The sequence below is a fragment of the Ursus arctos genome, unplaced genomic scaffold, assembly GCF_023065955.2.
Source record: "Ursus arctos isolate Adak ecotype North America unplaced genomic scaffold, UrsArc2.0 scaffold_8, whole genome shotgun sequence".
In the NCBI taxonomy this organism is placed as follows: domain Eukaryota; kingdom Metazoa; phylum Chordata; class Mammalia; order Carnivora; family Ursidae; genus Ursus; species Ursus arctos.
In genome coordinates this window covers 52,243,166-52,269,835 of record NW_026623100.1, presented here as the reverse complement: position 1 = coordinate 52,269,835, position 26,670 = coordinate 52,243,166, and the positions used below count along the sequence as shown (strand labels likewise).

The 26,670-nt window shown below is 39.8% G+C and overlaps 1 protein-coding gene across 7 annotated transcripts in view; it reads left to right on the top strand.

Moving 5' to 3' along the window:
• The first annotated feature begins 389 nt into the window (after nucleotides 1-389).
• MTA3 (metastasis associated 1 family member 3) overlaps nucleotides 390-26,670 on the top strand; it is a 154,100-nt gene continuing 127,819 nt past the window's right edge. For 6 of the 7 annotated variants that reach the window (XR_003311738.4, XM_026479758.4, XM_026479753.4 and 3 more), the window contains exons 1-3: nucleotides 390-466; nucleotides 2,149-2,216; nucleotides 10,077-10,170. Coding sequence is in view for 6 of the 7 variants with exons in the window: in XM_026479758.4 (XP_026335543.1) it covers nucleotides 439-466; nucleotides 2,149-2,216; nucleotides 10,077-10,170 (190 nt within the window). In the remaining variant the exon portion in view is untranslated. Of the gene's footprint in view, nucleotides 467-1,039; nucleotides 1,194-2,148; nucleotides 2,217-10,076; nucleotides 10,171-26,670 lie in introns of those variants that run through there. The other variant, XM_026479727.4, reaches the window with a different exon arrangement.

The window sequence follows — 26,670 nt, the reverse complement described above, 5'->3', positions numbered from 1 at the left end:
GGGGGTGGCCAGGTGACAGGGTACTCTGGCTGGGGCTCTATGGGCTCAGGAGAGCCTGAGCTCCTGCCCCCACCTCAATTATCCAATAGCCCCTGGTCCGCATTTGCCAGTACAGGCCTCCGCTTCGGCCACGACCCTTGCCCTAGGGGTCCTCCACTTCCAGCAAGGGCCCCCGAGCCGCCGCCCTCCCCAGGTCCCTGCTGGCCCCGCAGCGACCTCCCCCGGCCCGGCCCGACCCACTCGGCCTTGCTGGCCCGTCGCTGGGGGCGGGAACCTGCCCCCACCCCGCGGCGTCCCCTCCCCTTCGCTTCCCCCTCCCCTCGGTCCCTCCCTCCCCTCCCCCCCGTGGCGAGGCGGCGGCGGCGGCGGCGGCCGAGGCTGAGGCGGCGGCGGCGGCGGGCGGGGCTCGGCTCGGGCTCCGCGGGCGGGCGGGCGGACATGGCGGCCAACATGTACCGGGTCGGAGGTAGGAAGGCTCGGCCCGACCCGGCCCGTCTGGGAGCGGGCTCCGGGAGTGGGGGACCGGGGCGAGTTCACCCTAACCGCCGGGAGCTGCGGGCGCCCGGGCCGAGGGCGCAGGGGGCGGGGGGCGCCGGGGCCCGCAGAGGGGGCCGGGACTCCCCACCCCCCCCGCCACCCGCCCCTCCCCCGACCGTGGCCCGCCGGGGGCCGGCGCCCACCCTCCCCCTCCGCTCCCACCCCCGCTCAGTTTTCTAGGGCCAGGCCTGTACTTGGGGGTGTGAATTCTCAGACGCCCCCCTACAGGACGCCCCCATTGGGTATCGGCCGTCGAGCCCCCAAATAGGGTGGTCTTTCCCCGCGCGGCTTGCAGGCAGTAGGGGTTGGAGAGGATGGGGGGACATCCCCCCCCCCCGGCTCTACTCCTCCCCTTCAGTAGGAGTGTGAGGTGGGGGGGTGGGGGCGATGGGGGCAAAGCCAGGGGCACAGCTGGACAGGCCTGTTTGCGGGGACAGGGCCCTGCACCTCGCCTTCCTCACTCCCCCTCCCGTTTCTTGCCCAGCCCCCCAAGATGGGGCATAGTGGGGCCGGGGCACCGCAGCCAGAGGTGGGGAGTTGAGCTCTGCCTGGACGTTTGCTCTGGTGACTGCCTCCTTCCCAGCCTTCTGCAGAAGAGAGAAATAAGGTCAAACAAACTTTCTCCCTACTCACGACGCCCTCCTCCCTCTTTCTTGGTAAAATAATAATTCAGATAAGTGGCGTGTTTGTGTGTGAGACTTGCTCTTCTCTGCTCATTAGCTGAGCTCCTGATGGATGGTGGTGGGAATGGCCTGGCCAAATGAGGCCACTTTGCAGAAGAGAGACAGGAAAGAGCCACTAAGATAGACAATAACAATGCAGCCCAGCCTTTCAAATAAACACACAGTGGGAAGTTTCCAGTGAACCGATTACATGAGAGGAAAAGCCACACTTGAAAATTTTTATCTTTTTTATTGAAAGCCTGCAGTGATTTCTTTATAACAAGACCCTAAATTGATCTGGATTAAATATGGTAAAGAGCATAACAAAATCCTGATATCTCCGGAGACCTCTGTCTTTCAGAAAGGGAACCCCCCCTTTTATGCCCCGCCCCCCATCATCCCAGATAGAGCTGTGGAAAAGTTTGTCAATGTGTTTCCTCTTACCTGCTCTGCTCACCTGACGTGTTTTTTTTTTTAAGTTGGTGATTGAAATGTACTTTGGGCTGCTAAGCTTTTCAAGATGCTCTGAATTTGTCTTAGGTCAATAGTTTTATGTGAGAAGCGTACTCCAGGGTAAATTGGATTGGAGGGAAAAGATGTGGAAGCAGTTACAGCATGAAAGACACATGTTTAGTCAGCCCTGACTACTCGATGATGAGGAGAGTCTTTTTGTTAGTAAAGAAGTGATGTGTGGCCCGAAAGACTAGGAGAACTTGATAAAACATTAATTGAAATGAAAATGCCAGGAAAATAAGGGTCTGTGAATAGTAGGCATATGAGAAAATATATTAAGGTTGAATTGCTAAATACATTAAGGTTGTATTGCTTTTACCGGGGAATGAATTATGCGCTTCATGTGGAATGTGCTTTGCCTGATACAGAAGTCATAGATTGACAAATGCGAACTTTCTGTTGAAAAGATTAAGCTCTTTACTTCCTTTAATTACAGATTATGTCTACTTTGAGAATTCCTCCAGTAACCCGTACCTAATCAGAAGGATAGAAGAACTCAACAAGGTATATGTACACTGAGTGTTCTCGATTTTAATGTTAAAAAACAATTGTTTCCCATTGAAGGGTAATTAGGTAAAGGGCATAAGAGGTGATTTTACTTTCATTCCTAGACTCTCTGAAAGTAGAGATTGCAGATTAGAGAGTTATACAGGATTCTGAATAATCTTTGGCTTTGTATTATTACCTGTGATATTAAATGTTACTGAAATATTTAACATCTGCAGATTTCTTCAGATTGCTCAGAGCTTCTCAGAGCAAGGCACTCCTGTCACTCAGTCCCTTTGTGTATGTGTATATATATATATTTATATTTATTTATTTTTTAAAGATTTTATTTATTTATTTGACATGGAGAGACAGCCAGCAAGAGAGGGAACACAAGCAGGGGGAGTGGGAGAGGAAGAAGCAAGCTCCCAGCAGAGGAGCCCAATGTGGGGCTTGATCCCAGAACGCCGGGATCACGCCCTGAGCCGAAGGCAGACACCTAACGACTGCGCCACCCAGGCGCCCCTCCCTTTGTATATTTAGAGTCGTAATTGTATTTCTCCCTTTTCGGGTGAATTATTTTTTTCCTCTTCCAGCTTTAGAAGGAGATAGCTAGGAAATAAAGTATTGAAGGGAATTTGTAAAATTTTGGATTAGACTGACTAAGAATACAGTTTTGGTATAATGTAGAGTAGCTTCCTACTTTAGGCCTTCAGTAAATAAAACTTTTTATTAAGGTTTGTCTCTGATCGCTTGTGTCCAGGACATCAGAAGCATTGTGACTGTTTGCAGTAGGTGACATATGAAAAGTCATAAACTGTATGAACCATGGATTACTAATGGTGCTCTGGTTTTCTCCAAACCAGCTTTGAAGGTTATTTATATAGCTTATGAGAATTCATAGTGTTAAAATGTTGGGGGCTGTCTAGCTAATACCTTCCCCCAAGTACCATCTAGAGACTGGGCCAGTTTTGAGTCCCAGGAAGCAAAGTCTGGTTTAGGGCATTTCTGGTTTATGAACCCTGAGATCTTGATTTGCTTCTGGAGACATCCCCATGGACCTTGCATTTCTAAAAATTCCGTTGTATTTGAGACCACCACCACCAAATGAAGAGAATGGCCTCAGGATTAGATCAGTCTGTGGGTGGGAACTTTTGGGGCATTATTCTAATCTTCTCTTTTATGTTATTGATGTATAAGAGTGTAAGCAACTCGAAACTGTTTTTCAGTCTATTTAGAAAATTAATTAGGATACAAAGAGAAATGTTGGCCTATGAGACGTATTCTCTGACTGCTCCCTGTCCCTCTGACCTCCACTCTTACTGCTTTCTGCCTTGCTCATTTGGCTCCAAGCACAGTAGAGTCTTTCCTGTTTTCACATGCATGTACCTTAGGGCCACCAAGTTGTTTCTAATCCCCTGTACCTTGCTCTGCCTTGCTCTTTTCACCATATAATTTATCACCTTCCAAGATACTTCATTATTGTGTTTATTGTCATTGCCCATTTTCCCAGACTAGAATGTAAGCTCTGTGTGTAGTGCGATCTTTTCTGTTTACTAATGCATCCCAAGTGCCTTAGAATAAGTGACTGGCACATAGTTAAGGCATTCAGTAAATATTTGTTGAATTAATGAATTTCTCAAATGTCTGACGTTAATGCTTGCATATAGCTTTACTGTTTGCAAAGTATTTTGATTCATTCATTTTACATATATTTCTGAGGATCTGCTACCTGCCAGGCATTTTTAGATATGTGCTTTTAGGAATTCAGGGTGAACGAAGTTAGGTCCAGTAGTGGAGACAAGCATCAGTTAAATAATCCCACAAGTTGAAGGAAAATTGCAGCTGTGCTAAATTTGCAAACATCAGAGCATGGTGTTCTGGAAGCATATGATGTGGGGATTCACATTTTTACTTTTTTCGAGCCTCAAAATAACCTTAAACCTTTAAGGCAGATGCATCCTGGAGTTGTTGTGAGGGATACAGTGGTTAAGTGCCTGGGTTGCACATCTAGCTTGAACCTGGCTCATTTCACACTCCTTTTCATTATATTACTGTTCACTCCAAAAGTATCCCTTGCTCTCCATCCTCACCTTCTTCCTGGCCCTCTGCTTTCAGCAGAGAGTCGTAATATAATAATGGTTTTTTGCGGGCTGGGGATGACTGAATTGTGAGAGATGAGTCTGTAATTTCAGACAGTGGCAGTTTGAATGGATGGAATATTGGTAAATAAGTCAGATTGGCTAAATAGGGCCTTTCTTTTTCTTTTCCTTTTTTTTTTAAGATTTTATTTGAGAGCGAGAGAGTGAGAGAGAGAACACGAGCAGGGGAAGGGGTAGAGGGAGAAGCAGACTCCCCGCTGAGCAGGGAGCCCGATGCGGGGCTCGACCCGAGGACTCCAGGATCATGACCTGAGCTGACCGCAGACACTTAACCGACTGAGCCACCCAGGCACCCCGTGCATAGGGACTTTCTTCCTTTCTTTATCTCTCTCTCTCTCTTTTTAAAAAAAATTTTATTAATTTTATTTATTTATTTATTTTTAAAAAAGATTTTTATTTATTTGAGAGAGAGAGAGAACAAGCTGGGGAGAGAGGCCGAGGGAGAGGGAGAAGCAGACTCCCCGCTGAGCAGGGAGCCCAGTATGGGGCTCGATCCCAGGAACCTGGGATCATGACCTGAGCCCAAGGCAGGTGCTTAACCAACTGAGCCACCCAGGTGCCCCTTGCATAGGGACTTTCTTCTTTTCTTTTCTCTTTTTTCTTTTCTTCTTTCTTTCTTTCTTGATTCTATTTATTTATTTATTTATTTATTTATTTATTTATTTATCAGAGAGAGAGAACACAAGCAGGGGGAGTGGCAGGCTCGCCACTGAGCAAAGGGCCTGATGCCAGATTCGATCCCAAGACCCTGGGATCATGACTTGAGCTGAAGGCAGACACTCAACTGACTGAGTGTCTGCCTTCCAATAGGACATCCAATAGGGCCTTTATTTCTGAAGAATGTGGAAAAGATATCTCATTTTAAATAATTCATTAAACAAATATTTTCTGAGTACCTGTTATGTACCAGGCACGAGGCTAGGCTCAGATACACAACAGTGAACAATATGGATATGTTTTCTGCCCACACAGGGTTACATTCTCATGAGAGGGGCACATGAAAAGGCAAGTTAATAAGCATAAAGAAAATAGCAAAAATGATGTTAACTCTTTTTTTTTTAAGATATATTTATTAGAGAAAATACGAGTGGGAGGAGGGGCAAAGGGACAGGGAGAGAGAAACTCAAGCAGATGCTGCACTGAGCAGGGAGCCTGACTTGGGGCTTGATCTCATGACCCGAACCAAACCAAGAGTCAGAGGCTTAACAGACTATGCCACCCAGGCGTCCTGATGTTAACTTTTAAGAAAGAAATAAACAAGAGCCTTGACATGGGGGATAACAGAGGTTACTTCTTTTGGATAGAAAGGGAAAGGATTTTAAGGACATTGAAGTTGAGGCCTAAAGGGTGAGAAAGAGGTAGCCATGGGAGAGAGGCCACATGAGTGTTACATATAAAGGCCCTGAGAGGATCAGAGGTCAGATTGGCAAAGTGAGGAAAGTTAACATGATGGAAATCCAAATAATGAATTTAAGAATACTTGATATATTCTAATTGATAAGTCAGGATAGGAAAGGACATTAACCTAGAGGTGCCTGGCCGGGTCAGGTGGTAGAGCATATGACTCTTGATCTTGGGGTCATGAGTTTGAGCTCTATGTTGGGTGTAGAGATTACTTAAATAAAAAAAAAAAAAAAGGACATTAACCTGTTTTATTAACTATCTTCTTGAAGTTTGTTTATTTATTTTTAGAAATCTCTACACCCAGAGTGGGGTTCCAACTCACAACCCTGAGATCAAAAGTCAAAGACTGAGCCAGCCAGGAACCAGGTGGCCCCTATTAATTATCACATAGAATGTGTTTTTGTAACAAAATTCCTAGGGTAAGCTGTCAATCACCACTGTTAATAGACAAGTCACTTTTTTTTTTTTTTTAAGATTTTATTTATTCATTTGACAGCAAGCTAGTGCACACAGGCAGGGGGAGCGGTAGGCAGAGGGAGGGGGAGAAGCAGGCTCCCTGCTGATCAGGGAGCCTGATGATGCTTTGGGTTCCTCCTGGGGCTCCACGTGGGGCTCGGGGGCTCTAGGGCTCAATCCCGTCATGACCTAAGCTGAAGGCAGATGCTTAACTGCCTGAGCCATCCAGGCACCCTGAAAGTTCACTTTTATAGAATGGATTCTGGTTTTTAAAAAAATCCCATTTGAAATGTTACTTGTTCAGTTTGAAATCTGGGCTACAGTATGTCATTTTTTTAAAAAATTAGAGTAATAGATTTTTTTTAAGATATTATTTTTAAGTAATCTCTACACCCAGCATGGGGCTCAGACTCAACCCAAGATCAAGAGTTGCTCGGTCCACCAACTGAGTCAGCTAGACGTCCCCACGAATAGATTTTTGCCTCAATTTTTTTCCCTAAAGTTTTGGAAACTTTTAGGTATAAAAGTAAATATCAGTTGATGAACACAGTTCAACATTATCTTATATTCCCGTTTTTCCTCTCTCCTAATTTGTACTTAGATATCATGAAGATGATCTTTTGGAGGACGAATATAAGATTAAAATTATGAAAACAACTTTTGGTAAATTTTATTTAGTCACTATCTAGGTTGGGTGTTGTACTTCTAAAGATTGTGTCTGCATGGATGTCGAGAGAAAGCTATGTGAACGTAGTAATGGGATAGCCTCAGGAAGTTTTGGAAGTTAAGCTTGTGGAAAAATTAGCATGTTACTTGCTATTTTTGTTTTGTTTTTGGTGTGTATGTTGTATAATTTGTGTGTACCTTCGTTTTCTGTATATTTTATTAGCTGTCTGACTTGTTCTGAGATTCATTTTACTGTTTCGTGTCTTCCGTCTTTTTGGTGGGGAGAGGGGAGTCACTGATTTCTTTGAGTGTCTGATGATACCCTCTGCCTCCATCTACATTTGCACATATAGGAATTTGCACATAGTTTCAGGACATTCCCACATGAAACCCAAGGTAAGACCCCTCCTACTATTTGGGATCTCTTGGAAATAAGGACAGAAATTGGGAAAGCAAAGTCGATTTTCAGTTGTAATTTAGGCAAACCATGGACTTTCTGAAATGGAACGTGTGTGTGTGTGTGTGTGTGTGTGTGTGTGTGTGTGTGTGTGGGGTGGGTTTTTTTGTTTTGTTTTTGTTTTAATAATGTACTTACTAAGTCTGGGATAGAACCAGACGTGAGTATGAGGTTGACTAAAATGATTTTAGAGCTTAAGAAAAGCCCTTCATCGCTAGAGGATATTTTAGTAAATGTACTTGACAGAATAGGGATTTAAGAGGCTGCAACCTAAATGGAGAAAAGAACACAGCAAAGAAATTGGCGTCCATTGTGGCTTCTTCTTCTTCTTCTTTTTTTTAAGGATTTATTTATTTATTTGAGGGAAAGAGAGCTCTCAGGCCCCTGAGTGGTGGGGAGGGGCAGGGGGAGAGGAAAAGAGAATCGCCTGCAGACTCCCTGCTGAGTGTGGGGCTTGATCTCCTGACCAACCACTTAACTGACTGCCCCATGCAGGCACCCCTTTTAAAATTTTATTTTATTTTTTATTTTTTTAAAGATTTTATTTATTTATTTGACAGAGACAGCCAGAGAGAGAGGGAACACAAGCAGGGGGAGTGGGAGAGGAAGAAGCAGGCTCCCAGCAGAAGAGCCTGATGTGGGGCTCCATACCAGAACGCTGGGATCACGCCCTGAGCCGAAGGCAGACGCTTAACGACTGCGCCACCCAGGCGCCCCTAAAATTTTATTTTTAAGTAATCTCTCCATCCAATGTGGTGCTCGAACTCACAACCCTGAGATCAAGAGTCACATGCTCTACCAACTGAGCCAGCCAGGAGCTCCTAACCTAGGTCTTTAGAGCAGTGCTTGGCAAACATATTTGTGGTGTAAGATTTTTTTCTTTTAAGATTTTATTTATTTATTTATTTGACAGAGAGAGAGAGACAGCCAGTGAGAGAGGGAACACAAGCAGGGGGAGTGGGAGAGGAAGAAGCAGGCTCCCAGTGGAGGAGCCCGATGCAGGGCTCGATCCCAGAACACAGGGATCATGCCCTGAGCCGAAGGCAGATGCTTAACGACTGAGCCACCCAGGCACCCCTATGGTGTAAGATTTTTAAGAAGGTTCACTAACTCAGACTGCTTTTATAAAATTAAAAAAAAAAATAGTAGAAAAATGAAGTTTAAAATAGGCTTATAAAAACACAAGCCTTCATTTTTCATTATTAGGTTCAATAGATTAAAATTAACTACCAAATGCTCTAAGACACACACTCAATTGCTGTTCTCATTTCATCACACGGCAGGAGTTATAGACTGGGCCTTAGACCACAGTTTGAGTAGTTTAACTTTAGAGGCATACTTGAAAGGGTGCGTGTGTGTATTTGTAGAGGGAAAGAGGAATACTATAGTTATAAAATACCTAATAGCCGAGTGTGTGCATCGTTCAGAAGAGACTGTTTTATTTTGAACTATGCCCCTCCACCTCAAGCAGGTTTAAAATAAGAATTTAATTAGTTTTGTAGAGTATTCCTAGTGGAGGAACTCACTAGAGAGGCAGAAAAAAATACCCCTTTAAATGCTTGCTTTGGATTTTGAACATGCTTTTGTCTTAAAACTGGTAAAGAGCTTGTAAATTGTAGTCATTGATAGATTTTATTTACAAGAAATATTGGCCTGTTCATTTCTTAGATTGCCGGATCGTTACTTCTGGAGGATGTATTTGATCACAATATTGTGACATGCAGAAGCACTTTGGTTAGGATTTAATATGATTTCAATTCAAAGGGGCAATATTTCTCCACAACTATTTTTCGCTCTAAAATACTGCCGCTGAACTTCATAAAATCGACACATTTACTGCAGCATATATATATACATATATATATGTATATATATATTCTTATTTCTTGATGTCTGAATATATCTGTAAGCACAGAGAAATTCTGAAAATTTGTTGTCAAATTTTTTTGAAATTGGAAATCACAGTAGGATTTTACTGTCATCTATGTGTTTTTACAAGGAACTTTGTAATGAATGATTGACCTTGAAAGTTCTCAGAATTCATAAGGAATAGGAGACTAGGAGCCTGGGCCCCCAGCTGCAGTAAATTACAACCTAAATGAATATTGGTTATATTCTAGAGTGTAGTCAAAAATAAATAAGAGCTTCAGTGTTCATAACTCAAAGTTTCTAATACTTTCATATGTGAAGGTAAACTAAGTACTACCGAGAACATTGACTATTATGGATTCATAGATTACCTGGGGTGGAGAATGCTTTTCGAAGTTGTCTGCTCCACTCTGGGTAATGGCTGCCCACACGCACAGAGCTTCACCGTCAGTCAAACGTGGAGGTATATAGGAGAGGGCTGCATAATTTTACTCTTAGCCTACGCTTCTGGAAGTGGGTTTGGAGGATATGTTAAATAAGTTACGTTGTGGCTTTTAAAATTTGGGGGATTAGTTTCTCAAGGCCAATCAGATTTCACTCTCTGGCTCATTAAAGCGATCTGATCACTTTAGTTTAATTGATGCCAGTAAGTTATTGTATGTTTGACATTTCAGTTTCACTTGGAACCTTTGCAAATGCTGCTTATCCTCGTTTGAATTTTTTAGCTCTACGATTATCCCGCAGTTGCGGTTGGCACAGTATAAATGAGAGTGTTCTTATAATTGTATTGTATTTAGTTTTGTTTTATAAACTATTTGAGTCTACTATTCAGTACAGATAACCTCTATTTTTCTTATTTCTTAGACTGCAACTGGCAACGTGGAAGCAAAAGTAGTGTGCTTTTATAGACGACGAGATATTTCCAACACGCTTATAATGCTTGCAGACAAGCATGCTAGTAAGTTGTCTTTTTTTTTTTTAATTAAAAAATGTTTTAAGGTTTTTGTTTTCCATGATAGGAGGAAAAATGCCTTTTGTTACCTGTAGCTTTTTGCTTTCCCATTTGTCTTCCTCTTAGTTTAGATGAGAGTAATTTCTTGGGTGGTGTTCGGTTTTAGTATATATTTTCTTAGGTTGCGTCACATGTGTATTAGTCAATACATTGAACTAGAACTCTTTGCAAGTAGGCTTCTGCAGACAATCAGGGTAGTGTTTTGCCATCTGCAATTTTCAGGGGTAGTTTTGAAAGGATTTAAATATGAGAACATTTATACTTTATTGGTATTTTGGAGGACATTTTTTTCCCCTCTAAAGCAACTGGGCAATATTTACATTTTCAAAAATTCTGATTATTTATTATATGTATATAGAATTAGGTATGTGTGAAAAAAGGGTTTTCAGGAAAAGAAGTGCAAAGTGATAAGATACGGTGAACTCCTGCAGAGATAGCAACTCTGAGCCCTTCTTTGTAGATTAACCTTTATTGTATGTTTTTACCCCCTATCAACAGCTTTGACATATTTTAACCCCTTCTGTTATTTTTTTATTTTAAAATTTTAAAAATTTATTTTTCATTTTATTTATCTTTTAAAAGATTTTATTTTTAAGAAACCTTTACACCCAACATGGCGCTTGAACTCACAATCCTGAGATCAAGAGTCACATGCTCTACTGATTGAGTGATTTAAATTTAAAGATTTAAATTTTAAGAAAAGAAACATATGGAATATAAGTACTTTATTTTGAAGCCATTTTCATTTCCATGATGAATCAAACTACCTCACTATGACTTACACAATGAAGCCATTTTCATCCTACAAAATATATGAGACTAGGACCACATGTATGTGTGTTTTTCAGTTTGACACTGAACTATTATGCTCTGGTCTTGGAGACCCTGAAGCTTTTGAAGTGTTTTGGTAAGGGAGGCTATTGTGTGCACGGGTTTGTTCTGTGTCTGTTTGATAATCATTTCCCCACTGGGTCACTGGTTTGATCAGGCGGACTGGTTGTTGCATAAGTTAAATTCCTACTATATTTTCTGCTGTAGTTCATAGTGTGTTGTTTTTTTTAAAGATTTTATTTCTATTTTTTTGTATAGAAAGACTGATATGAGTTCTATAATATTTACAAATTATATATTGACAGATTTAGGGCATTCGTATTTGTCCCTCCTCTATGAGGCCAAAATACTACTTTTTATTGTATTTATTTATTTTTTTAATAATAATATTTTTTTATTATATTATGTTAGTCACCATACAGTACATCCCTGAAAATACTACTTTTTAAAATGACATACTAATCAGTTATTTTAGCTGTAGCTAAAATCTATGAATTCAGTGTGTTATTAGAGTGGCTCTGCAAAATTATTTGGATTTTATTTACCATTTATAACGTAAGCATAAGAAAGATAAAATGTCTCGTTAATATTCATATACTTCTGGCTTTAATTTAGCTTCTAACGTAGCTTCTAAAGTTGCTGCAGCAAAGGTAGTGTGGTATAAAGATTGTTACGGGGTCGGCTGACTTCCTGGAGGGTCTCAGCATGGCTGCATTTTGGTGCTATTTTAGGCTGGTAAATGTAGAAAATCAGAAGTGATTAGGCTCTTGGCAATGACTCTTAGAAACCAAATTTAAGAGATTTAAAGGAGTCAATCAAATTATATAATGGCGATCATGTAGTTTAGAGTAAGACCCGGGTTCAGATCCTGCTTTGCTAGTTGCTGCTTGTCTTGGGAAAATTTCTTAATTTCTTACACATTTCCATTTTCCTCATGTGTAAAATAAGACTGAAAAAAGATCACCTCATTTTGTATTACGTGTATTTTACCACAGTTAGAAACAATTAAGGGAAAAAATTATGCCAGCATTGATGTGACGATTAAATAACCTAAGGTCATAAATAGGTGCTTAATAAATGTCAGTTGGTTTTCTACCTCCTCAGCAATTTGTAGATCACTTCTTTGGGTGGGTTACTTCTACTACATTTGCCAGGTTCTTCCATCATTTATTGAGTTTACTCTCGAAGGTGGCGTCAGAAGTATCTTACTGTATTGCTGTTTGGTATTGGCTAAAATTTCAGGTGGGGAGAATAAAATTGTCTGGATAGTTCTTGCTATATGAAGAGGTTTTAAGGGAGGATTATTGGAGAGAGAGTCATACATTGGAAAGATTTCAAAACTGGACTCCTGGGTGTGGTTGCCACTTTGAGCCTCAGTTTCTCCATTTAAAAACCTTTCCATTATGGACTCCTTTAAAACTTTTTATTACAGAGAATTTCAAACATTCAAAAGTACAGAGAATGGTATAATCCACCTGATGTTTCCATTCCTTTGCTTTAACAGTTATCAATAAACGACCAATTAATTCATCTGTGCCCCTCCTCCATCCCCTTATTTTGAAGCTCATCAGAGAAATCTTACCATTTCATCTATAAGTATTACAGTATGTATTTCTAAAAGATACGGCCTCATTCAAACTTATAGAAAGGGCCAAGAATATAGAGGGAACTCCCGTATACCCTTAACCCACATTCAGCAATTAACATTCTGTCCTATTGACTATCATTCTTTTTATATGTATAAACTCATTCATTTGAGAGTAAGTTGGAGACATGGGTTGTGTTTTTCTAAATGAAAGGAAATTGTTTTACATAATCACAGTAGAGTAAACAAGTCACGAAACCTAATATTCACACAAAACCATTATTCATGATCCTTAATCAAATTTCATGCACCAATGGTGTTCTTTATAGCTATATATATATTTTTTAGTTTAGAATAAAATCCAGACTCATTGTATTTTATTGTCCCTTCTCGTTGTTATGGAACCAGTTCCTCAGTCTTTCTCTGCGTTTTCTGACCTTAACATTTTTGAAGAAAACAAGCCAGTTATTTTGTAGAATATGGCTCAATTTGTGTTCCTCTGATGTCTCCTCATGATTAGATTCAGATTATGTTATTTTTTCTTATTTTGCAGGTTATGTTTTTTTTTTAGTAGGGGTGCCACAGAAGTTGTATTGTGTCCCTCTCAGTGCATTGTATTAAGAGGCACATAATTGGTTTTGTCCTAATATCGATTATGTTAGGTTTGATGACTTGACCAAGGTGGTGTCCCTTTCTATTTAGGAAATTATTTTGGGGGAGATACTTCGCAACTACATGAATACTTTGTTCTGGGTCAATCTTTAACCTACTCATTTTAGCATTCTTTGATCATTTAGGAGTCTGTAAACAGTGTTATCAAATATCTACTTAGTTTTCATGTTTTTTCTTTCATAAATTTTTTCTTTTTTTAGTTTATTTTTTACATTTAAAAAAAATATTTATTTGACAGAGAGGGAGAGGGCATGCACACACAAGGAGGGGGAGCAGCAGAAGGAGAGACAGAAGCAGGCTCTCCGCTGAGCAGGCAGCCCGATGCAGGGCTTCATCCCAGCACCCTGGGACCATGACCTGAGCCGAAGGCAGGCACTTATCTGACTGAGCCACCCAGGCGCCCCTATAGTTTGTTTAAATCAAGATCCAAATGAGGTTAACAGATTATGATTGGTTGATAGTACTCTTAAGTCTCTTTTTTCCTTGACCATCCATTTTTTAAATTGATATATCATCCACATAGCATAAAATCCGTTCTTTTAAAGTGCACAATTGAGTGGTTTTTAGTATACGTACAAAGTTGTATGAGTATTACCACTATCTTAATTTCAAAATGTTATCACCACCCCAAAAGGAGACCAGTTACTTCTCATTCCCCCTTCTTCTCAGCCTCTGAAAGCATCCAGTATGCTTTTTGTCTCTATAGATTGGCCTCTTCTGGACTTCACACCAAGGAATCATATAATGTGTGCGTGTGGGCTTTTTTGTTTTTTTAAGTAAGTTCTTTGCCCTACCTGCGGCTTGAACTCAGGAGATCAAGAGTCGCATGCTCTACCAACTGAACCAGCCAGATGCCCCTAATAATAATAATAATAATTTGTGTCTGGATTTTTAAAATTTAGCATAGTGTTTTCCAGTTTTTTTCCATGTTATTGCCTGAATCCCTTCATTAGTTTTTATAGCTGAATGATATTCCGCTGGATGTATATACATTTTGTTTATTCTTCAATTGACGGACAATTAGGGTTGTTCCGCTTTCTAGTTATTTTGAATACCTAGCTATTGTGAGCATTCATGTACAGATTTTTGTGTGGATATTGATTCATATTCTCTCTCTCCGTCCCTCAGTATCTTGTTGAAGATAACTGGTTGTTTATCCTGTAGTTTCCTTTGGTCTGGAGTTGTTTATCTAAGTTGTGTCCTTTACCATGTTTTTTTGTAGATGGACACTTAGGTTCAGGTTCTAGAGGATCTAAAGCTACATGGTTTTTGTAGGGGAGAGGTGAGGTCGTGGGTGCAAGAGGTAGTATTGTGCCCTTCTCCCATGAGGTCCATACGTATTGTTGCCTGTCTCTCTCTTTTTTTTTTTCTTAACATTTTACTTTGAAATAATTTTTAGATTTACAGAAAAATTATTAAAAACATTACCAAAAAACCCCATTTGCTCTTCATCCAGAAGACTCACATTTTACTCTGTTTGCTCTATTATATTTATTCTACTTGCTCTATTGTGTATTTATTACTGTTTTGAGCCATTTGAAAGTAAGTTCAAGATGTATTTCCCCTAATTCCTAAAGATACTTCAGTGTATATCTTTTTTTTTAAAAAAAGGAGAGTTTCTTACCTAACCAAGTATGATGGTACACTGATCTATAGATTTATTCAAATTTTGCAAAATTTCCTATTTTAATGCCTTTAATAGCAAAGTATAAAAACAATTTTTTTTAAGATTTTATATTTTAGTAATCTCTACACCCAGTGTGGGGCTTGAACTTAGAACCCTGAGATCAAGAGTCACATGCTCTACTGACCTAGCCAGCCAGATGCTCCTAGAAACAGAATTTTTAAGCTATCTTTTTGTAATGTTATCATTGTTGATTGATGATTGCCTTGATTAATTCATTAAAGTTGTGAAAATTATGCTTTTTGTTCTGTCATCCCCTCATTTACTGGGTAGACTATTTCTGTGAAGCAAATATTCCCTATGTCAGCCATCAGGTTAATCTTCATGTTCAGGAAGGTTAAATTAAAGGCTTGGATGTGCTTTTTCTTTTTTTTAGTTATTACCCGTTTTAAAAATACTGAGATGGTTCCTGGCATCCTCCAAAGATCACCAGTTTCAGGGGTGCCTCGGTGGCTCAGTTGTTAAGTGTCTGCTTTTGGCTCAGGTCATGATTCCAGGGTTTGAGCCCCACACTGGAGCGGGGAGCCTGCTTCTCCCTCTCCCTCTTCCTGCTGCTCTCCCTACTTGTGCTCGCTGTCAAATAAATAAATAAAATCTTAAAAAAAAAAAACCACGAAAAACGATCACCAGTTTCATCATGAGCTCAAGGATTTGGACATATTTCATATTTATTATCAATTATTATTCTTTTTTTAAAGATTTTATTTATTTATTAGAGAGAGAGAGAGCACGCGTGCGTAAGAGAGACCACAAGCAGGGTGAGGGGCAGAAGGAAAGGGAGAAGCAGACTCCTCACCGAGCAGGGAGCCTCTCCCAGGATTATGACCTGAGCTGAAGGTGGGCGCTTAACGGACTGAGCCACCCAGGCGCCCTTCAGTTATTATCCTTACTGATGATACTCAAAAGTTGTCCTACGTTCAGCCAGAGGGCTTATTTAGGTTTGTTCTTGAGTCATTTTGAAATGATCTTAAGATATTGTCTTACTTGCTTTTCTGATACAAGATGTTCCAGGCTCATCTTTTGCACTTCTTGCCTCACACCTCATCTCTGTGGAGTCCTGGCTCGTTTTACTGGGAAATGGTCTTGGAGACCATAGTCATCTGACCACAGGGGAGAGACTTTCTTTTGAGACAGAGCAGTGCAATACCTGGATTGCCATGTACTTTTAACAGATTGGATATGTCATGGTTTTATATATATATTTATTTATATATAAAATATATATTTTTAAAGATTTTATTTATTTATTTGAGAGGGAGCATGAGTAGGGGGGTGGGGCAGAGGGAGAGGGAGAAGCAGACTCCTTGCTGAGCAGGGAGCCTAACCTGGGGCTCGAGCCCAAGACCCCGAGATCATGACCTGAGCCAAAGGCAGATGCTTAACTGAGTGAGCCACCCCGGCACCCCTATCTCTATCTCTATCTCTATCTCTATCTCTATCTCTATCTCTATCTCTATATATCTCTATCTCTATATCTATATCTTTGTTTTTGTTTTTGTTTTAAAGATTTTTTCATTTATTTGAGAGAGTGGGGGGGGTAGAGGGAGAAGCAGGCTCCCTGCTGAGCAGGACCCTGGGATGATGACCTGAGCAGAAGGCAGACACTTAACTGACTGAGCCACCCAGGCACCTCTCGTTATATAATTTTAAAAATTAAAAGAAATCTGACTTTAGTGAGGTAATTTCACAAAAAGCCAGAGTCCATACTTTGTTTTTAAAAGCAATCTTGGGGGCGCCTGGGTAGCGCAGTCGTTAAAGCGTCTGCCTTCGGCTCAGGGCGTGATCCCGGCGTTCCGGGATCAAGTCCCACATCAGGCTCCTCTGCTGGGAGCCTGCTTCTTCCTCTCTCACTCGCCTGCTGTGTTCCCTCTCTCTCTGGCTGTCTCTCTGTCACATAAATAAATAAAATCTTAAAAAAAAAAATAAATAAAAAAATAAAAGCAATCTTGATTCTCTTAATCTATTAGAAATGGAATTTTGGGTTTAAGAAAAGATGCCCGTTCCAAATGGACATGGTTCTCAGGAGTGATGGAGTTTTGAGAAATAAATTTCATCACTGCTCTTTATGGCCTGCTTCACATGTTTTAGATGCTTTTTGACATATTGTATACTTTTATATTGTGATTCCTAAAATTTAAAGCTTTATTATTTATTTATTTTTAAAAAGATTTTTAAAAAAAGATTTATTGATTTATTTGAGAGAGAGAGAGAGAGAGAATGCACACAGAGTGAGAGGGAGAGGGAGAAGCAGGCTCCTGCTGAGCAGGGAGCTGGATGCAGGACCCTGGGATCATGACCTGAGCAGAAGGCAGACACTTAACTGACTGAGCCACCCAGGCGCCCCAAGATCTTGTTTTTAAGGGTCAGTTAAGCACCTAACTCTTGATTTCAGCTCAGGTCATGATTTCAGGGTTGTATGACGGAGCCCTATGTGGGGCTCCGTGCTCAGCATGGAGCCTGCTTAAGGTTCCCTCTCTCCCTCTCCCCTTCCCTCCCCACTAGCACACTCTCTTTCTCTCTCTCTCTATCTCTCTCTCAAAAAAAAAGAAAAAGAAAAAGATTTTATTTTTGTATAGTCTCTATACCCAACAGGGGGCTCAAACTCACAACGCCGAGATCAAGAGTCACATGCTTTTCGGACTGAGCCGGCCAGGTGCCCCCCCTTTTTCCTTTTTTAAGATTTTATTTTAAAGTAAAAAATGTAAAGCTTTAGCAAATTAAGTTTTGTGTCACCTTCCGCTGTATATAACCTGTCAGGCACAAAGTAAAGTGTTCACTTAACAGCTCTTTTCTTTCCTTAGAATTTTCTTCCCAGCTTTTCAGTTGTTGTGTCACTCATTGGGGGCTGAAGTTGGGATGTAGGGAAAATGAGATGAATGAGAAGTTATTTTCTGACGAATGTTCATTCTGTTTGCCCCTGTGTTTCCACTACAACACGCACACACTTGGAGCTTTGTTGAAGAGGAAAGAAGATAGGAAGATTTATTTATTCCTACTCAGAATTATAAAACCAGAATTAACTCTTGGAGAGAATTGGGGAGAGACTGATCCTGCCTTCCTTAAGTCCTGTTGTTCATATTGTTTACCAAGTTATTGATGATTCTGGCATTTTTGTGTTATTATTTTGAGTAGAATCAGAAAGTAGTGTTGGCATCCTTCTTTTTCAAAATTAGTTAATTAACTAATTAATTATTTTTTTAGTAATCTCTATACCCAGTGTGGGGCTTGAACTCACAACCCTGACACCAAGAGTCACATGCTCTTCTGACAGAGCCAGCCAGGCATCCTTGATCTTAAAATTTTAAATAAGACATTTCAGGATGTGGTGATATTATGAATCAATAAGGTTATGATTTGTTACAGGTAAAAGGTAAAGTGACTTCTATACCCAGTTCTTATCACATCCTGGTCTGAGTCATGTTCTTGTAAAATGTCTTGGTGTCAAAGGGCATATTGGGAACTTTATTTTTTTAAGATTCAGGTAGTACATGATTTATAATTATTAAAAAGATTTGGAATGTTTGTTGTACTTTATAGGATTTTTGGACTTAAATGGGATTTTATAAAATAATTGGCACCTTTATTTAATTATTTATTTTAAAGATTTTATTTATTTGAGGGAGACAGAGAGCAGGGGTGAGGAGGGGTGGAGGGAGAGGAAGAAGGAGCAGCAGACTCCCCGCTGAGCAGGGAGCCCGGCTTGGGGCTCTATTCTAGGACTCTGAGATTATGACCTGAGCCAAAGGCAGGGGCTTAAGCAACTGAGCCATCCAGGTACCCCTTTTATTTATTTATTTTTAAAGATTGATTTATTTACTTTGGAGAGAGAGTGTGGCGGGGATGGGCAGAGGGAGAGGGAGAGAGGATCTGGAGCAGATGCCCCCGTGAACACGGAGCCCGATGTGGGGCTCCATCCCACGGCTCAAAGATCGTGACCTGAGCTGAAACCTAGAGTTGAACGCTCAACTGACTGAGCCACCCAGGCGCCCCTTGGCACCTCTTCGTAAATGATTTGTCACCAGTAATCACAATTGTTAAAGTACTGAAATCAATACATCTGCTGTGTCCTCTCCAGCTTTCTTTCCCGGCCTTAGCACACAGTTTATATATTCCAAGTGCTGTTAGGTTCTTGAATGCTGGGGACCTGGTCTTGATCATCTTTTGAGTTTCTGTGTGTCTTGTTCATTATATTTGCTTGTACACCTGTGTGTAGCTTTAAATTTAGCAGGGGAACAAATCTGAAGAATAGCCAGGCTACCAGTGATTTTGTTTTAGCATGTTGGTTGTCTGAGAACAAACTGCAGTGGTTTTAAAATGTGGTCCCCAAATGCTTTGACATTCCTTCTATTGCTAGATGGGGTCCATGCTGTTGTGACCAGTACAGTATAGTGGAGGCAATGCAGTGTGACTCCCAGGACTGGGTCATAAAAGGCCGTGCAGCTACTGCCTGGTTCTCTTGGAATGTTTGCTCTCCGGGTGTTCCTGCTGGGAATTCAGCCACCATACCGGGAGAAGGCCAAGCCACATAGAGAGGCCGTGTATGGGTGCCGTGGTTGACAACCCTAGCTGAGAGCCCAGGTGCCAGACCTGGAGCTGAAAAGGAACCACCAGCTGATCTAGTCTCGGCCATTTGAGTTCCAGTTCAAGCCCTGGTCATTGTGAAGCAAAGGCAAGATCGCCGTGCTGTGTCTGACTTCCTGACCCACGGAACCTGTGAACAAAATATAATAGCTGTTGTTTGTGCCATTAAGTTTTGGGGTGATTCCCAACTCAGCAGTAGTTAACTGGAACAGGATCATAACAGATTTTGTTTTTGTGTAATTTTAATGACATTTTAAGATCAATATCAAAGCTCTGACTGCCTACTAAAAGTATTTAATGAACTTTTAGTTTTCTTTAAATAAACCTCATTTTCTTTTCTTTTCTTTTTTTTAAAGCTTTTATTGATTTATTTGAGAGAGAGCGTGAGAGAGAGCACTAGAGGGGGGAATCTCGGCATCCCAGGGTCACGACTTGAGCTGAAGGGAGACGCTTAACCGACTGAGCCACCCAGGCGCCCCTGAACCTCATTTTCTTTTGATAGATTGACTAAATGATCTTGCACTGATGCCTTATGCTGAATATTTTCCTCATACTTAATTTTTGGCCACAGTGAGAACAAGTCAGGAAAAATGCTCTCTTTATTATTCTGAAGTGAAATTCATCGATAGTGTAACTTATGTAAAAAATAAAACTAAAACAGTATTATGTTCTAACTGAAATATAAAATAAAGTAATTTATAGTAGAACATATAATACAATATATAATATATGATCATATGTACTGTATTTCAATGTGTGTAAATTTTAGGGCATGTCTATAGTGGAAGACATAATGAAGTTGTGAAATGTCTGCATGGGATGCCTGGGTGGCTCAGTCAGTTAAGCGTCTGCCTGTGTCTGAGGTCATGATCTCAGGGTCCTGGGATTGAGCCCCATGTCAGGTTCCCTGCTCAGCAGAGAGTCTGCTTCTCCCTCTGCCCCTCCCGCCTTGTGCTCTTGCTCTCTCTCAAATAAATAAATAAAATCTTAAAAAAAAAAAAAAAAAGAAATGTCTGTGTTTACCCGTGGAATTGCTAGCAATGCAGCAGTTAGAGATTAGACTGAAATGTTATATTGGGAATGCTAATATTTATCGAGACTTTTCAGAATGGTGCTCTTGGTAAGTTCTGAACAAAACAAAATAGACTTTTCTCTTTTTATATGATGGCTGCATTCCTGGAAAAGTCAGTTATATTAAAACCACAATCAAAGTATTTCTGTTCTCCTGCATAAAATGGAATTAACTCTAGTTTCCAGTAACAGAGTCATGTTTTTCACCTATATAAATGTTCAGAGGGACATTGAAAATCACGTGAATCAAATTTCTCTGGTACCGGACTGCCTTCTGCTATATATTGTGTATCTATATGTTGTCTAGCGTTCTTTTTCTTTTTTTCTTTCTTTTTTTTTTTTTTTTTGGTATTAGTTTCAGACGTACAGCATGGTGATTTGACTATTTTTTTTTTTTTAAAGTTTAGGTTTTTTGTTTTTTTTTTAATTTTATTTATTTATTCGACAGAGATAGAGACAGCCAGCGAGAGAGGGAGCACAAGCAGGGGGAGTGGGAGAGGAAGAAGTAGGCTCATAGCGGAGGAGCCCGACGTGGGGCTCGATCCCATAACGCTGGGATCACGCCCTGAGCTGAAGGCAGACGCTTAACCGCTGTGCCACCCAGGCGCCCCTGATTTGACTATTCTATACATTATGTAATGCTAACACGATAAGTGTAGTTACCATCTCTCTCCATACAATATTATTACAGTATTATTGACTGTGCTGTACTTCTTCAGCCTCATGACTTACTTATTTATAACTGTAAATTTCTACCTCTTAATCCCCTTCACCTATTTTGCCCATCATCCCATACTGGCAACCACCAGTTCTCTGTATTTATGAGTCTTTATTTTTTTGTTTGTTTATTCATTTTGTTTTTTAGATTCTACATATGAGTGAAATCATATGGTATTTGTCTTTCCATTCATTTGTCATTTTACTTAGCAAAATACCCTCTAGTCCACCCATGTCACAAATGGCAAGATTTCATTCTTTGTTATGGCTGTGTAATAGTCCAGCGTGTGTGTGTGTGTGTGTGTGTGTGTGTGTGTATGCTGCATCTTTATCCTTTCATTTGTCAATGGACACTGGGGCTGTTTCCGTAATTTGGCTACTGTATATAACGCTATAGTAAACATAGGTGTGCATATATCTCTTAAAGTTAGTGTTTTTCTTTTTTGGGGTACTAAATGCCCAGTGGTGGAATTATTGGATCATATATATTTCTATTTTTAATTTTTTGAGGCACCTCCATAGTGTTTCCACAGTGGCTGCGCCAATTTACATTCCTACCAGTGGTGCACAAGAGTTCCCTTTTCTCCACATCCTTGCCAGCACTTGTCATTTCTTGTCTTTTTGATTTTAGCCATTCTGACAAGTGTGAGGTGATACCTCATTGTAGTTTTGATTTGTATTCCCCTGATGATGAGTGATGTTGAGCATATTTTCATGTGTCTGTTAGCCATCTGTATGTCTAATTTGGAAAAAAATCTATTCAAGTCCTCTGCCCATTTTTAATTGGATTATTTGTTTTTTTGGTGTTGAATTTGATGTCTAACATTCTTTTATATGTGAAATATTAGTACCACTCCCGTTGTGGTACCTCCTCCCCACCCCCACAGACCCACCATTTCCAAAGCACTCCTTAGGTTGAAGACTAGTATCCATTGAAAAACCACTGCACCTAAACATAGTATCATAGAACAACAAAGTATGTCTTTTTTGTTGACTTAATATATGTGCTAACATTCACCATAATGCTGGGAACGCGGAAGTTACTTGGTATGTACAAATCAAAAAAAATTCTTGGAGCCTTGCTAGCTTAGTGGGTAGAGCATGCGATTCTTGATCTCGGGATTGTGAGTTCAGGCCTCATGTTGGGCATAGAGCTTGCTTAAATTCTTCTTTTTTCTTTCTTTCTTTTTTTCAGATTGTATTTATTTAGTTGAGAGAGAGAGAGAGAGCAAGCTTAAGTGAGCAGGGAAGGGGCAGAGGGAGAAGGAAAAGCAGACTGAGCAGGGAGCCCGATGCATGACTTGATCCCAGGACTCTGAGATCATGACCTGAGCTGAAGGCAGATGCTTAACCAACTGAGTCATCCAGGTGCACCTAAAAAAAAATTCTTAATATTTCCTTAATTCCCGAAAATTAGAGATTAAAATTATTTATTTATTTTTTTTTTTTAAAGATTTTATTTATTTATTTGACAGAGATAGAGACAGCCAGCGAGAGAGGGAACACAAGCAGGGGGAGTGGGAGAGGAAGAAGCAGGCTCATAGCAGAGGAGCCTGATGTGGGGCTCGATCCCATAACGCCAGGATCACGCCCTGAGCCGAAGGCAGACGCTTAACCGCTGTGCCACCCAGGCGCCCCTAAAATTATTTATATTCGGGTAAGGTTGATGCTGTCTTGACCTGGAATTTAAGGGAGAATAAAAATAAAATCTTTAAAAAAATTTTTTTAAAAATAAAAGTGATATTTGAGGGAAAGGGAGGATTATAGGTATTGTTCAATTATGTTTGGTAGTTCACCATATTAACTATATCTCAATTTAGGGATAACCAGTGGAAGGATACAGATAAATTACTTGATTTTACTTCACTTGTGTTACTAGATTAATAGATAAATTAAAAATGGCCCCAAATAGACCCCAACTCAAGAGAAGAGGGAAAAAGAACAATAAGGTAAATATAAGATGGCCAGAATGAGGCCAAACATATCAAATGATAAAAAATGTGAGTGGGATAAATTCTCCTTTTAAAAGACAGACTGTTATTCATAACATTCATCTATAAATGAGGCACAAAGAAAACCTTTAACAAGTACCAAAAGCAGGAATGCACAAGTAACATTTTGTCTACAAGGCAACAGAGTAAATAATTAACAGTAAAAGGGTAACAAGCCATGTTAGTATCCAATTTAGAAATTTAAAAAATGCTTATAAGCAACTTTTGTGCTAAAAGAGAAATAAAGTTTTTAGTTGCGGGGCGCCTGGGTGGCTCAGTCGGTTAAGTGTCTGAGTCTTGATTTTGGCGCAGGTCATGATCTCAGGGTGGTGGGATAAAGTCCCATGTCTGGCTCTGTGCTCAGTGGGGAGTCATCTCGAGATTTTCTCTCTCCCTCTGTCCCTCCCCCTGCTTGCATACTCATTCACTCTCTTTCTAAAATAAAGAAATCTTAAAAAATAAAATGTAATCTTCAGTTGCAAATGATTCCAAAAATGAATGACGGTGAAAGTACTACGTCTTAAAAACCTGTAGGATGAGGCCACAGTGACTTCAAAGCAAACCTTGAAAAAAATGACTTCAAGTAATTTTTAAAGCCAGGCATTCAAGAAAGAAGAGAAAAATAAAATCCGAAAGAAGGAAGGAATTAGAAATAAAAGCAACAATTACTGAAATAGGGGAAGATGTACTGGTTATGAAATCAGTGCTGGTTCTTTAAAATAGTATTCAATGTTGTAAACGTTTTCCCACATCTATAAGGTATATGAAATCCCAGTCAAAATCATAATAGAATTTTATATGGACCTTGGCAAAGTGGTTCTGACATAGATTCATGTCATAGGAAGAAAATGAGGAGAAAAGTCAGGTTCATTTGTTTTCTTTCTTTCTTGTTTTCTAGTAAATCCTTTTTTGTTTAAGTTGAGATAAAATATATTTCTTTAAAGTGAACTCTGTGCCTGGTGTGGGGCTCGAACTGAACACCCTGAGATCAGGAGTTGTACACTCTACTGACTGAGCCAGCCAGGTGCCCCTCTAGTAAATGCCCTTAAGGTTACATATTTTTCATTGAGAACCTGTGATCATCTGCTGTAGGTTTCGCTGTGTATGTGTCATTTCGCTTCTGAATAATCTTGTTGTTTTCAAATAACCAGAATGTAGAAGAGTACAATGAACCGCCATTTAACCTTCATCTAGCTCCAACAATTAATCAGCATAGTCTTACTTCATTTACACTTTGCTTCTTCCTCCACCTCAGACCCTAACTGAAATTTCAGTTGGCACAGACTTCCCTCTGTAAATACATCCTTTTTTTAAACCTAATATTTATTTACATGAGTAGACTTTGATCTGTCCATTACTAATCTGCTGATTACTTCTATTAAGTATATCTTTCCATTTTCCCTTACATTTTAATAGTTTTTGGTTTTGTTTTAAGTTTGTTTGTTTGTTTGTTTGTTTGTTTAAAATTAATCGTTATACCCAATGTGGGGCTTGAACTCATGACCCCAAGATCAAGAGTCTCATGCTCCACCAGCCAGGTGCCCCCCGGATGGGTGGGAAAAATCTTTCTCTGATGGCTTTTAACTTTGAATTCTTTTTTTTTTTCTTTTTCTTTTTTTTTTTTTTTTCTGATGCTGTTGCTTGCTAGTCCCATTTTTGTGGTGGTTAACATTTGTATAGTTTATACATTTTTTTAAATCATTTTATGTTTAGTCTTTTAGGTTGTTTTCCAGAGTGTCCTGTTAGCTGGAAATTTTTTTGTTTCCATTGTTTGGTCTTATTAAACCCATTCTGAGGATCTTTAACTTCAGGATAAGGATATACATATATATATATATTTTAAAGATTTATTTATTTATTCGACAGAGATAGCGACAGCCAGCGAGAGAGGGAACACAAGCAGGGGGAGTGGGAGAGGAAGAAGCAGGCTCATAGCGGAGGAGCCTGATGTGGGGCTTGATCCCAGAATGCCAGGATCACGCCCTGAGCCGAAGGCAGACGCTTAACCGCTGTGCCACCCAGGTGCCCCAGGATAAGGATATTTAATTCTTTTCTATTTAATCATATTTTATTTAAAATCCTAGGTGTGTATTTTCTCCTTCCTTCCTTTCTTTGTGTTGGTTTTATCAGATTTTCTATTTTTCAGTAAGACATTCATCCTATTTGTAGTCTTAAAATAGTTACCTTCACACTGTTTATTTATTTTAGTTAAATGTTAAAAATTTTTCATTTTTGAAAGGTAGTTATTTCAGTATGGATCAACATTAAAAGGTACAAAAGTATATTCCCCACATCAGGTCCCTAAAAACCCTCTTCTCCCCCACAGATCACCATTGTTACTAGTTTCTGGTGTCTTTTCTAGAGAAAAGTCAATGTATACAGATCAGATCCTACATATGTGTATATGTGCATTTCCCCTAGCTCTTCTTTTTTTTTTTTTTTTTTTTTTAACAAAAATGATGGCATAGTATGGTGGTTTTCATATTTTGTGCTCTCGAAATTCCCTTAATAATTTAAAAAACATTTACTCTCTTATACATTTAACGTTGACATCTAACCATGGTACACTGTTGGTGGGAATATAAATTGGTGCAGCCACACTGGAAAACGTTTTGGAGGTTCCTCAAAAAATTAAAAATAGAAACACCATATTATCTGATAATTCTATTGCCTGTTTACCCAAAGAAAACAAAAACACTAATGAAAAGGATATATGCACCCCTGTTTCTTGCATCATTATTTACAATAGCCAAGGTATGGAAGCAACCCAGTGTCTATCGATAAATGAATGGATAAGGAAGATGTAGTATACACACATGCCCTGGAATGTTATGCAGCCATTAAAAAGGATGATTTCATGCCATTTGTGACGACATGGATGGAGCTAGGGAGTATTACGCTAAGTGAAATGTCAGAGAAAGACAAATACCGTATGATTTCACTCATGTGGACTCTAACGAACAAATGAATAAACAAACAAAAAGCAGAATCAGACCTATAAAAATACAGAGAACAAACTGATGGGTGCCAGAAAGGGGTTGGGTGGAGGGATGGGTAAAATGGGTGAGGGAGAATGGGAGATCCAGGTGTCCAGTTATGGAATGAATGTGTCATGGGAATAAAAGACATCATAAGGAATATAGTCAGTGATACTGTAATAGATTGTATGGGGGTGGATGATAACTACACTTGTGTTGAGCTCAACATAATGTGTAAACTTGTTGAATCACTCTTTTGTCAACCCGAAACTAATGTACTGCTGTGTGTCAACTATACTCAGAAAAGTTTTAAAAAAAAGATGGAAGTTGACATCT